Below are 14,110 nucleotides of genomic sequence, written 5' to 3'. Positions count from 1 at the left end.
AAGCAATTGGGTGTGGAAGAAAGTGTACTTGAGTGACCTGGAGGCCCAGGCTCAGGTTTTGTCACTTTCCTATTCTGTGGCCTATTGGAAAATTTACTTCATTGAACTTCGGCTTTCCCACCAATAAAATGGAAAAAGTTAATTATTGATTTGCTACCTTACTCAGCTAATGAGATATTCATATAGTTTTGTGAATATGTTTCAAGTTGTAAGATACCACACAAATTTAAGGCATTATAATTGGTATTAATTTCTCCTTATTCAACCCTTTATCCCTCTTAAATCCAGAGGATTTAAAGAGCTAAAAAGAGGCTGTCTGAGGCCTGACTTTACTCTTTCTTCTCCTTCTGTTCTATGCATATAATTTCTTTCCCTGCTTGTCCACCTCACCTGCCATTTCTAGAATTTCCATCTGAGAGAGGGAACTGATAGGAAGGAGGCCAATGTCAGCCTTTAATATTTCAGCCTTGAAATACTCCAAGTTGTATGTTGATCTTCCTTCTCTGAGCCTTGTACATTTGCTTGAATAAACACACTTATGCAGAATTTGTATTCAAATATGAATAGAACCACACTTACATGTAGCGCGGATATACACAAAATCATACATTTTAAAGCATACTAAGAAACTGATGCATACGTCTGTAGACAAACAATCAGGTATGTATGTTAGTTCCTCACTTATCCACAGTTTCACTTTCCCAGGTTTCATGGTCAGTTATGGTCTGAAAATAGGTGAGTACAGTACAATAAGATATTTTCAGAGAGACAGCAAGAAAGAAAGAGATCACATTCACGTAACTTTTATTACAATATATTATTATAACTATTCAATTTTATTGTTAGTTAATCTCTTACTGTGCCTAATTCAGAAGATGAGCTTTATCTTAGGTATTTATGTATAGGAAAAAATATTGCCTATATGAGGTTTGGTACCATCTGCGGTCTCAGAGATCCACTTGGGGTCTAAGAACGTATCCACCAAGCATAAGGAATAAGGGGAGACTACTGTACAAGCACAAGAGTAGAGAACTCATCTCAAACAGCTGTAGACATCCACTTCAAATGGATGTATTCTTCAAGAAATATAATCACACTCTCTTCTATACAGATATGATCATGTGGACACACATACTTTCAAATACACACAGCCCTGATAGGGATACATAGGGATATGTGCACAAATGCATACATCTACTTTCGCTAGTACATGAAACATAGAAACACATCCAGGGATGTTCAATCACCCTAGACCTGCTCAAACCAAACACACTCTGAAACACTCAGTAACAAACACTTCTGAGTGTGGTCATATTTCCAGTTTTGACAACTGAGTTTTGTTGTCTTTTCTTTTTTATAGCTTCATTCAGATACAATTGATATTATAAAACTGCATATATTTAATGTATGCAATTTGATGAGTTTAGACATAGTCACATATCTATGAAACCATCACCACAATCAAGGTAATAAATATAACCATCACCTCCAAAAGCTTCCTTATGTATATGTATATGGTAAGAACATTTAACATGAGATCTACCCTCTTAACAAAATGTTAAGTGCATAATACAGTATTGTTCATTGTAGGAACTCTGCTATACTGCTGATCTTTAGGGCTAATTCATCTTGCATACTATAATTTTATACCAATTAGACAACTCCCTATTTCCTCATTTCTCCCTTCCTCCTTTTCCCTAGGAACCACTGTTCTATTCTCTGCTTCTATGAGTTTGACTATTTCAGAACCTCACATAAGTGAAATCAGGCAGTATTTGTCTTTCTGTTACTTGCTTATTCTACATAGCATAATGGCCTCTGGGTTTATTCATGTTGTCATAAATGACAGGATTCCCCCTTTTTTAGGCTGAATAATATTCCATTGTATGTATATGCACATTTTCTTTGTCCATTTATTTTTCAATGGAAATTTGGGTTGTTTTCATAACTTTGGAAACAGTGATTGTGAACAGTGCTGCAATGAACATGGGAGTGTAAATATTTTCTTGAAATTCTGATTTCAATTATTCTGGGTATATACACAGAAGTGAGATTGCTGGATCATACAGTAGTTCTATTTTTAATTTTTGAGAAACCTCCGTACTGTTTTTCATAATGACTGCACCATTTTCCACTCCCTCCAACAGTGAAGAAGGGTTCCAATTTCTCTATATCCTTGATGACACTTCATTTTTTTTATAGTAGCCATTCTACCTGGTATAAGGTGATATCTCATTGCGGTTTTTATTTTCATTTCCCTGATGACATCCTGATTGTCCTTTTCTTGAATGTTCTGTTTCTAGGGAGGCTGGATGAACATTCTTTTCTGGGAACCTTCTTTATAAGAACCCCATTAATTCCAGACACATTGTTTTCTCAATGATAACATCCACTCTTCCCAAAATGTGGTCAGGGAGTGTTGCCCAACAGGAAACAGCACTGTATACTCCCTGCCTTGAATCCCTTCACGAGTTGTTCTCCTGGCAGTGAGAAGGGTACAGAGGAGGGATCCTAGCCATCTATGTCTCCTTGAAGAGATTCAGAGGTCCATCAAACATCACTTGTTCTGAAAAAAATAAACTTCTGCTGCAACTCATTTCATGAGGTCACCCCAGGTTTATCAGCCCATATGTTTCTGGAATCAAGAAAAGGTGACCTCCTGAGGTCATCCCACTTCCTTCCTGCCTCTAGTCCAAATTGTCCATGATAAGACCAGGAAGCGGAAATTTTCTTCCCCTATTTAAAAAAATGCCCCCTTTAAACAAATTATTTCAATGCTGCTTTCATGATAGTCATTACTTAGTAGGCAATAACTTCGGGATGACATTGAGTGACAAAATGAGAGTGTACTTTTCCATACTTCCTTGAAAAATAGTGGTTAAATAAATATGGATATTTGAAGCACGTCTTGAACAACCTTATTTATGATATTGGCTTATAGGCAAGACATAAAAAAATGAAAACTGTGTATATAAAAATAAAAATATATCAGGGGTGATTAGTCAAAAAATAGAACATGCTCGAGAATGACCAGGATGGTTGTGAGCATGTGTTAATCAGGTTTCCTTAGGAATCGGACACTAGACTTTAACCTCTGTAAGGAGACAGACTTAAAATGGAAGGGGCATCTTGCATCAGGAGCCCACTACAGTCATCAAGTAGAATTTAAATTGTATTCAATCAAAAAGGAAAAAGTGAACACCCAGTTCAGTCAAAACTACCAAAATGGTTTTATGATGGCTGTAACATAATACATAATATAATTTCCATTCAAAAGACTCAGGAAAAGAACAATGTCTCTTTCTGCTTTCTCTCTCTTTATTCAACTTGATGAGGTAAGAGTTGAAATGACTTTCTTTGTCATGGGTTCCTTGGCCGAGTTGGTTGAAATGCCCACCTGGAAGACTCTGTATTTTAGTCTAGCATTTATTCCCTCTGCACTGGAAGCTCCTTGAGATTAGCAGCCCCATGTATCTAGTGCACCAGGGAATTACTCACCCTTAGCATAAGGCCTGGCATGTGGCAGCATTTAATACTTATTAACTGAACAAGTGTTGGACCCAGCTGGGCAAGAAATGCCTCAGGAGTTTTTTATTTTTCCTCTTCAGGTAGATGTTGCTTCCTGCTAATTGCATCCTGTACCCACTGTTCCTTCTGGATTCCATGATTTACCATCCAGCAGGGCTTTTCTGAGTCGTCTCCAGAAGATGTGCCGCCCCAGGACACTATCCTCCCACTCCAGGTAAGTGTTCCTGCTGAGAAGGCGGTACAGCTCCACCTGCTGCCTGAGCAGGGTCTTCTCCACCTTCTGCAGGACAATGAAGATGATCCCAGCACGACTGCTCAGAAACTGCCAGGTCTGAGCAATCTCATACTCAAAGATACACCAGCGGCTCTGGATGAAGTGCTGGGACACCACAACAATCACCTTTCGGCTTTTATGGAAACCTTCATGGATGATGTTGGCAGCAATGGCCACACCGGGAATAAAGTCTCTGTAGTGAAGGCAGAGCTGAAAGGGAGGCACCCCTTCTTCTAAATTCTTTACTAGCTCATTCCTTACCCAGTCCTCATCCTGGCTTGAGTAGATAACAAAGGCATCATAGGTGTTTTCACCTCTACCATACTTTATGCAGCCAGCAAGAAGCATCAGGTGAAAATAGAACTTATAGACCAGAACTGCTACAACAGATACTACAAGCACACTGAGGACTGACACACCAATGATGGTCTTATTCATCTGACAGGTGATATTCAAACTCAGCACAGGCATGCCCTGCTTATCTGAAGGTGTTGCACATTCCATTCGTTCAACTTCCACCAAGAGCTGCCTCTGGTCCTTGATCCACTGCAGGAAACTCTCGTGTTCACAAGTACAAGCAAAGCCATTCTGAGTAAGATTTAAGAAGGCTAGACTACTTGGAAAATGCTGTAGTTCCTGTTTTTTGGAAGTCATTATGTGATTGAGACTGTAATCAAGAACCTGGAGGGAGTTCAGACACTCATAAGGAAATGTATCCAATGAAAAGAAGTTGTTGTGGCTCATATTTAGTACCTGAAGACTGGAGAGTGAGTTAAATGCTGTTGGAGACAATTGCTCCAGTTGACACTGAGAGAGGTCCAGGAAGGTCAAGTTTCTCAGCTCTGTGAAGATATCTGGAAGGAAGTTTTCCTGGAAAGAATTGCCAGCCATTTTCAAGACTTCGAGATTGGACAAGCCATTGAAGATGCCATTGAAAGCAACTCTGGTGTGAGTATGAGAAATGTCAAGGTAAATGAGGTTTCTGAGTGATAGGAATACTGAAAACTCACTCATTTGTTTCAAATTGGAGTGCTGCAAATCCAGATGTTCTAGTTGTTCTAAGCCCAAGAAGTTTGAACTCATGGTAATAACATCATTGAAGCTCAGATCTAAATACTTTAGGCTGTTTGTCCCAAAATCACTTTGAGAACAGCAACCTTTGAAACTCAAGCCATTTCTACTGAGATCTAGAAACTCAAGGCTTGGTAGATCAACTTCTGAAAAAGCATTCCCACCTCTGTTGGCAGTGAAAGTAAGCCTTTTGAGAGATTTGAGGTTCAATGTGGGAAACTGTCCAAATTTACAGTTAACTAATTCTAAATGTTGCCATCCGAAATTATAAGAAAAGTCTTCTACCCTTTTAATAGTCACACTCACCAGGGAAAATGAAGAAACATTTGCCAAACAATTAAATAAGTCAATAATATCCTCGAGGTAGTGGTCTAAGTATGCTAATCGGAATTCTTCAATGGTCAAATTGCACAGGCCCTCTAGAGCAGATTTGTCAAACTCTTCCAAGTTTCCTTCATTTCTAAATTCTCCCAGAACCAAACGATGGACTTCTAAACCAGCCAGACCTTGAATACAAGTTTTCATTACATTTAAACTATCAAAATTATTTCTTAAAGTCAGCTTATGAAGGCTAATTTCTTTAAATGCACCTGGTTGGATAAAGTTCATAGGGTTCAGGGACAGGTCTAAAGAGAGATTGAGTAGGGGCATTTGATGTAGAACCTGCAAGTCTTTGCAATAAATACTTTGAATCTTGTTGCTGGAAAGGTCCAAGTGCTCTAGATTGGTCAGATTAGAAAAATACTCAGGTAATTTGAAAGATTGGATAAGATTGTGAGCCACATTAAGTTCTTTCAAAGTTTTGAGATGTCCAATGGGGAAGTTCTCTAGAGATGCTAGATTTGTCTCCACAGCCACTAGCTTCTGTAAACTTGATAGTCCAGAAAAGGCTCCCAGAGCTAAACTCTGGATGGGGTTTCCTGTCAATATTAAGGTGGAGAGGAGGCTTAGGCTCTGATATGCCCCATCTTCAATTGTCTGGATTTCACACCTACAGGAATAAAAAGACATTGATTATCTAATATTTCTGCTGAATAAGAACCTAAAATAGAATATTAATCCTAGTCATCCAGCTCTTCATACAGATGTGATGGGTCATATGATTGTGCATAGGCAAAGACATCAAGCAGGACAGATGATGATGGCATGAGCAAATAAGAAGCCCCACAGATTGAGTATTATCATAGTGGCTGCAATGATAGGCTCTTTTTTGTCGTGTTAGGCCTACATGATAAGCAGAGGAGAAAATCCATAAGAAGGAAATCAGTTAAAGATCAATAATTGACATATATAAAGATTGTGCAGTTGATAAAGCATGTAATAGCCTTGGATCAAGTTTAGCCATTTTCTGTCACACAAAATTGTGATTATACATCTGATTGGTACACATAATATGGATAGTTGTTAGTTGTTAGCCAAGATAAATGACTGGTAAATATCAATTTCAGAGATATGAAAAATTATACATAAGTGTCACAGATACTCTTAATGTTTATGAAAAATGCTTACATGATAGCTAGATATTTGAAAGTTGTTGTTATCAGAGGTAAATGCTTGTAACAGGTGATAGGAGCAAGTTTTGTGGAAAAAAGTGAAAATTATGTGCTATAAGAGTTCACATCCAGAGAACTGTTGTGGACCAAGAGAATCAAAGTAGGCTTCTCTGAGAACACTTAAGTTGAAAATTGAAAGATGAGTACAAGTTAACGATAAAAGGAGGTGAAGTGAACAGCAAACACAAAAGCCCCAAGGTTGACAGCAAAAAATGACACATGGAGGAATCATGACAAACAGCTTCCATGGTTGGAGAACAAAGATGAAATTGGAGTGTACTATACGGAGTTGTGGAGAAAGAAGGTTTCCAATTAGGCAGAGGTTTACCAGCCAGATAAAGGGTTTTGAATTTTATCCTAAAAGAAATGAAATCCATGCTACACACAATGTTCAGAGACATGTCCAAGAGACAGGGCTTTGATGCAGCCAGCAAACAGCAAGCCAATTAAAAATTCCTTTCAGCATTGCAGGTGCTTGTCAGTTACACTGTACAAATAAGTTCTTTCTTAATCCAGCCTGAATTACATTTACAATATTCCCCACCCGTTTTAGCTTCTTCAGGAGTTTCCTAGATAATAAAAGCATTGTGGTCCAAGCTTTTGTTGTTTATTGGTAACTAGATAAAGGATAGGCAGTATAGTAGAAAGAACGCTGGACGAGTGGACAAAAGAGCTTGGGTTTGGTGCTTCTGCAGTCCTCTCCTACTGTGTGATCTTGAGTGCCTCTTTTCCTTTCTAGGTTTTAGTTATCACATTTATAAATCAAACAGCTGAACTTGATTATTTTTGAAGTTCTTTCTTTCAATTATTAGGATTTTTATAGCCCATCATTCTATCTCTGCATTGCTCTATACATCAGGTGAGAATGAAAGGGTCTTGCTGTGTCTCTATATCATTATATTGGTGATAATCACTTTAGAGAAGTAGAGTATTAAGAAAAAGAGAACATTTAAGTTGGATTCTGGAGATGTGAACTTAAATCTCTGGTCTGTGGATAACAAGCAATGATAATGTACATAAGTCACTTAAATTATTCAAGCTTCAGTTTCCTCACCTATAAAAAGAAATATATATATATATTTCCATAGGGGAAAGAAGGCTGCCTGGTCTATCACAAAGCATTCTTACAAAACTAGTTGAGTTACTGTATGTGAACACTGTATGAAAAGGCAAAGGATGTCTATTGTGCTATCATTTGTGCTTCCCTAATTCAGAATCTCCTATGGGCTAACCAGAAGGGAAGCTGGCCTCTCTGTAAGCACAGATTTAAGGTTTCTGGGGCAAGTTTATTGAGTATCTAGTGGATTGAAGATGAATTACATAAGAGACATTGTTTGTTGAAAAACTACTTCTTGTTTGAAAAAAAAAAGGGAGAGGTGGTCTACCTTAATAGAGTACTTGACAAAATTTTCATGCAGAAAACTGAAATTTAGAACATAATGGCATAGATGCAGCTGGTAGCCATTAGCCTAAGCAAATTAACAAAGGAACAGAAAGCCAAATACCATGAGTTCTCACTTTATAAGTAGGAGCTAAACAAGGAATACACATGGACATAAAGATGGCAAAAATAGACCCTGGGGATTACTAGAGAGGGGATAGAGAGAAAGCAGCAAGGGTTTAAAAACTAACTGTTGGGTCCTATGCTCACTACCTGAGTGATGGTACCAATTGTACTCTACACCTCAGCATTACACAATATAACCATGTAAACCCCTGAATCAAAAATAAAAGTTGAAATTATTTTTAAAACCTAATAAAATTCTGTAAGAATACTTTATGCTTATAAAATATTTTATAAAAATTTAAATATATACAGCATATTAATATTTATTATCACATTTAATCCAGCAGGATAAGTTTCATCATTTCCATTGATCAGATAAGAAAATTAAGATTAGAGGAGATGAAGTAATATGCCTAAGGTTACATGGTTATAAGTGTTGGGGGTAAACTTGGCTCAGGTCTTCTGACCCCAACAGGGCTCTATGCACTATACCACTGCCTTTGAATTGCTTCATTACTCCTTTGTTACATCCTATCTATATCCAAGTTAGAGTATAATAGGTCATATGTTCACTCTTCTACAGAAATGACTGCTCTAAAAAGGATTTTTATACTGTGACCTTAGTCTTTATTAATAATTTCTATAATAAAAAATATGTAAAATGTTTTGAAATGTTTTACAAACCATTGCAGAGAACATGATCCATTATCTAGTTCAATTTGCAAATAAGGCCCTGATGATGAAAACCCTTTTAGAATTTGGTTCCCCTAAAATATCATGATGACAATTCCACCTGCCACAACAAACGATATATTTCCCTGCATCAGAAAAGAAAATCTTAGCCACTATTCCCTGCCCACAGCAGACGTTTTCCTTTAATCTTGACATCTTTCTCCTTGGGTTACTTGTCTTTTCCTAATTCCCTATCCTCTACACTACTTTTAATATTCTAGACATTGTTTGAATCTTATGCAGTTCATGAAATCTTTCTTGACTACCCACCATAGAGAACGCCCCTCTTCTGAAAAATACAATTTTTTACCTTTAGTTTAAACATAGTTTATCACCTACTGTTATATATACCTATCTTTATATCAGTTTCCAGATCCAAAAAATCATAATTAAAATGTGTTGAATATATACTATGTACCCAGGACCATACCCAGGACTTTAAGGTATTAACTCTTTCAAGAAGATATGCCTCCTTAACAACAGGGGCTGTGTGTTATATATCAATATATGCCTGTCTTCTTGCAGAGTGTACAACATATAGCAAGTAGTCAATAAATAGCTGCTTACGAAAGAATTTAAACTAATTTTCTCTCCTGTCTTAGAAGAAAACCTAAAATGAGAATTGCCCCTAGAAGCTGTCTCAGCCAACTGCCTATTTCACAGATGAGAAAACTGAGACCTGGAGAACAGAGGTAGCTTGCTCAAGGTTATATAGTTAATAAGACATCTGTTGTATGAATGAATAAGTGAATGAAGGTGAGACTCCACGAACCAAGCTTTCCAGTCCAATAATGAAATGATAGGACAATGAACACCTTACCTTGTGCAGTATGTAAAAGTGGATTCATTACCTGGATAAATCCAGCACCTGCAGTTCTGGGAAACTGAAGAAGCTATAGCTGCCTAAATGCCTCAGGGGATTAAAGCTCAGGTCCAGGTTCTTGGTTGAGAAGGGGAGATTGTCGGGGATTTTGTAGAAATTCAGCTCCATGCATTGATAAGTAATGTTAGGAACCACCTGCAATGATTACACATGACATGAAGTATCTTTACTGCATGGTCTCCCAACTCCCCTCTCCTAGACCAGAGATGGTGGGGGTGGGGGGAGCCTCTTTATGTGCAAGCACAAAATTCAGTCAACCTTTTTTCATCCATCTGTCCATTCTTCCATCCATCTATCCATCCATCCATCTATCCATCCATCCATTCACTCAGTTCATGCTTATAAATTGTCTTACTCTAGATTAGAAAGTAAAGAGCACCTACTATGTGCTCAGCATTCTAACCTCTGTGATAAAATGGCAGCATTTAGCAAGAAGCAATGGAATCAGGGGGTGAAGGGCTGAGGCTCTGGAGTCTGAAAGCTCTGGGTTTCATGCCAGCTCTTCTGTGTGGTTTAGGGCCAAGTCTTTAAAAACAAAACAAAGCAAACAAAAGAAAAACCTCAGTGAGCCTCATTTTATCATATGTAAAATGTAGGTAATAAAATATCCAATATCGTGCTTGCTGCAGTAGCACATATACTAAAATTCGAAGGATACAGAGAAGATGAGCATGGCCCCTGCACAAGGATGACACACAAATCCATGATGCGTTCCATATTTTCATGATCTATGCAGCAAATCACCATGGCACACATTTACTTATGTAATAAACCTGCATGCTCTGCACATGTACCCCTGAACTTAAAATAAAAGTTGGAAATACAAAAAATAAATAAAATATCCAGTATCATTCTAAATACTCCATATCATTGGGGAGACTGTCTGGCAGTCAAGATGTACAGACTTTCCTTAGTCATGGCCCAGATTTTGACAACTGCATTCTTTTTCTTGGCTCATTGACCCTTGAGCAGAGTGATGTAGAAATAGGGAGAAATCTTTAGAGTGCATGGATTCCCATGGTGGAACCTAGTAAATAAGGTCAAGTGCTTTATGTTGTCTTTGTTCTTACGCTGCTTTCTAGCCTACTTTCCCACATTCTTTGTAAGCCTAATTCTCTAACGCTCCCATCTAATTTCTGAATGCTCTCATTTCCTCCAACAAAATTCCTTGCAGAAGCCAGCTAATTGTAGTTTTCTGTTGTTTGAAACCAATAGAATCTGTTTGAAGGATTAAATAAGATAAGGTGTTTAAAGGGTTTATTTAAAAGCCCGCTACAGTATAAGTGATCAATAGATGTTAACATTAATTATTATCTATTATTAATCCCTTACCATATGCCTGCATAGTTCTTGTTTGTTATATACTTTCACTTAATCTTCAAATAAGCATTTAAAGATGAGGAAAACGGAAATCCAAAGAAATGAAGTAATATGAGCAAAGTCGGAGTTCAAACATGCAGATCTTCATTCGTATGTCTGCTTAAATGTTGCAAGCCATGGAGCCTCAAAGACAATATTGTCTAATAGAAACAGTGCCAGGCACTCTTTTCTTTGCCCTCTGTTATGCCCTTTCACAGGATGCACCACCATCTAACATTATGTTGTCTATGTGATTGTTCTCATCGTATTGTTCATATCCTGTACTCCCCATCGTATTGTTCATCTCCTGTATTCCACTGCAAGTTTCATGAGTTTGCCCACTGCTTTGTCTCCAGCACTCAGAATGGTGTCTGGCAAATGGTCGATGCTCAATAAATATTTGCTGAATCAATAACTGATTGAATAACTGATTAAATGAAGGTTTACTTAAGTCCAAACTGAGGCATTTCCTGCCAAGTGCTGTGGGCATCACAAAGAAAAATATGATGCAGCTCCAGACTTCAATGGACTCACCGTCTAGAGTAAGAGTTTAGATAGGAGCAAAGCTAACACTGTCTCAAGAGGCCATAAAATAGGCTTAGAAAATATGTCCTGTGGTTCAGAGAATGCAGAGATCAAGTCTGGATTCAGGAAAGGCTTCCCAGAAAAGGAAGATTTTAAAGTGGGTCTTGGAAGATGAGTAAGGTTTAGATATGTGGAAAGGGGAAGACAAACATGTCCTAAGGAGAGGACAACGTGAGCACGGAAAGAGTGGAAAACAAACTCAGATTAGCTGGTGAGTGGTGAGAGTGGTGAAAACTAAGTAAGAGGGCAAGCCAGATCAGGAGGGCCTCAGACTTTGTCCTGCAGCAATTATTTCAATCATTTATCACATACACATCTAGCGGCTACTGTGTGCTGGCCACTAGAAATATAGTGGTAAATAAAACCAGCAATGATCCTGCCTCCTTACCAATTCCATTACAAAGGGAGAGAGAGAAAATAAACAAACAAAAATATAAAATGTTGTGCTCTAGAAAAAAAATGATTAAGCAGTATAAGGGGATTTGAGGCAAATAAGTGAGGCTGGAGAGTTCTATATGGGGCAGTCAAGGAAGACTGCCCTGAGGAGGGGACATTTAAGCAGAGATCTGAATGGAGTGATTAAAGCATGAAAAGGACTTGGGCTGCACTGACCAATATGGTAGTCACTAGCCATACAGTTATCAAACACAAGAAATGTGAATAGTGTAAATTGAGATGTGTGGTAAATGTAAAATATATACTAAATTCCAGACTTAGTACCAAACAAGGAATGCAAAAATATCAGTAATAGGTAAATATATATTAAAATTTTAAACATTATTTTAAATACGCTAAGTTAAATAAAAATATTATCGAAATTAATTTCACCTGTTTCTTTTTTAAATGAGGCTACTAAAAACTTTAAAAATACATATGTGGTTCACATAATATTGCCACTGGATAGCACTGATCTAGCATTCTAGGTAGAAGAAATAGCCAGTGCAAAGGCCCTGTGGTAGAAAGCTGTTCTAATGGCAATGGAGAGTTATTAAAAGTTTTTAAGGAGAGTAATTTGTTAGATCAAAGCCTAAGGAAAAATAATAACAACAAATGCAAATGCATAACGAACAAGAACGTGCAGAATGAATTAAAGGAAGAAGACTGGAATCAGGAAAGCAGTTACTGTGTAAGAGTCAATGCCGGGGAAATGAGGGCCTGCCTTACAGTGGCACTAAGGGGATGGGCAGGGATGGACAGGCTTCAGGGACCCACAGGAAAAGGCACATGGGGAAAAGAAGTCAGGTTTGGCTGTGGTTTTATCTAGCAGTGAGCCTAATTAGAAAATCTATCTCCATTGACCTAACAGCAGAGGGATACAGAGAAGAGGACGAGGAGGAGGACTATGGGCAGGGAACTGAGGGAAGGGATGGCTTCAAGATAATGAATTAGTCTTTGCTAAATATTACTTGATTTTCTCCTATATCTTCAACTTCAGGACTGCAGCTGGCTTTTTCGCTTGAGTTTCTGACCCTGCCTCACCGTAAATCATGTTCTTAGCTGTTCGGCTCTACTATGGGTTTCTAAAGCAACTGTGAAGTCTGCGCAGGGGAAAAACAAAAGAGATCCATCATGAATAAGATTGCCAACCAGCTGATTGGTATTTCACTAAGAAAGAAACTGTTGCATTAGCTGACATTATACATATTTCCCTCTTGCTTTTTTCTTCTCTCTCTCTCTCCTTTCCTTTTTCATTCTTTTTTTCATCCTCTGGACTAAACTATATTACTAAGAAGTCTGACACCCACTTAGAAAGTTCTTTCTCTAGAGACACACACACAAAAGCCATCTTTTTCCTGAGATTGAAAGGAGCAGGGTGACTGCTTGAAGCTGAGTGTAAAGACCACCAGTGGGAAGAAATGACACTGAAGCAGTCTGCTTACTCTCTAGTGAAGGTCTTGGAATTCTCTTACGGATGCAAAAACTAGTCTCAGACAGGTTTGATAATTTCTTCACACAGCCACAAGGTAGCAGAGCAGGGACCTTAAGCAGATCTATGTTATCTAATGCCCCTGTTAGCACTCAAAATTTCCAAATGGAACAAACCCCCAACGGCTGCCTCTAGTGCCCTGTAACAATGAATTATTTGATCTCTGTGGCTTCTAAATTTAAGGTAATTTAACTCTTTTTTGCAAAAATAAACAAACCAGGGCACACAGTGAGAAGTTCTGGGCAGAAGTGAGGGAAAGTTCAGAGGAGCTGACTCCAGCCACATACCTCCACGCAGGGATCCCAGCTTTCTGGTCTCACGCAGGAGAGGAAGGCCATGGCTGGGATCAGAGTCCCAGCCAGGCGCGAGGCAGACATCATCCTGGCATCATCCTCACTGCTTCTGTGAGCAGCAGTGGCCCTGTGAACGCGTGGCTCGCTATCACCGTCTGACCGAGCAGTTTCTGAGGCACTGGTGTCTTCTCTTCCTTGAGCCACCCCACAGAAATTGGTGTATTCAAAGCAGTTCTGGGCTAAAGGGTGAGAGGAAGTGAAAGTGGCAACCTTAGCATTCTGGACTTTTGTTTCTCTAATGGTTATCTCTTTTGTCACAGGAGAGGAAGTTAGAAGAAGAAAACGCCTGCAGACCAGTGGCTAAAGAAACACCAAGAGGAAGCTAGTTGGCTTTTATC

General features: G+C 38.5%; 1 protein-coding gene and 1 non-coding gene across 3 annotated transcripts; one reads left to right on the top strand and one right to left on the bottom strand.

Annotated features, from left to right (window-relative positions):
• Positions 1 to 802: 802 nt before the first annotated feature.
• On the bottom strand, positions 803 to 14,090 carry TLR4 (toll like receptor 4). 2 transcript variants are annotated; one of them, XM_012508767.2, is made up of 4 exons: positions 13,707 to 14,090; positions 9,952 to 10,073; positions 9,517 to 9,683; positions 803 to 5,864 (listed from the first exon to the last, which is right to left on the bottom strand). In XM_012508767.2, the coding sequence occupies exons 3-4, from the start codon at positions 9,654 to 9,656 to the stop codon at positions 3,626 to 3,628; spliced, it is 2,379 nt and encodes a 792-aa protein (XP_012364221.2). In that variant the 5' UTR covers positions 9,657 to 9,683; positions 9,952 to 10,073; positions 13,707 to 14,090; the 3' UTR covers positions 803 to 3,625. The 2 variants fall into 2 exon arrangements, with proteins under 2 accessions (XP_012364221.2, XP_003264105.4); XM_003264057.4 differs by lacking the exon at positions 9,952 to 10,073 and having other exon boundaries at positions 13,707 to 14,080.
• On the top strand, positions 10,165 to 10,271 carry LOC115836572. The gene has a single exon (XR_004031622.1). It is a non-coding gene; the product is annotated as a U6 spliceosomal RNA (small nuclear RNA).
• Positions 14,091 to 14,110: the final 20 nt, after the last annotated feature.

Source organism: Nomascus leucogenys, chromosome 8 (assembly GCF_006542625.1).
Source record: "Nomascus leucogenys isolate Asia chromosome 8, Asia_NLE_v1, whole genome shotgun sequence".
NCBI lineage: Eukaryota > Metazoa > Chordata > Mammalia > Primates > Hylobatidae > Nomascus > Nomascus leucogenys.
This window is presented reverse-complemented; position numbering and strand designations above follow the sequence as displayed.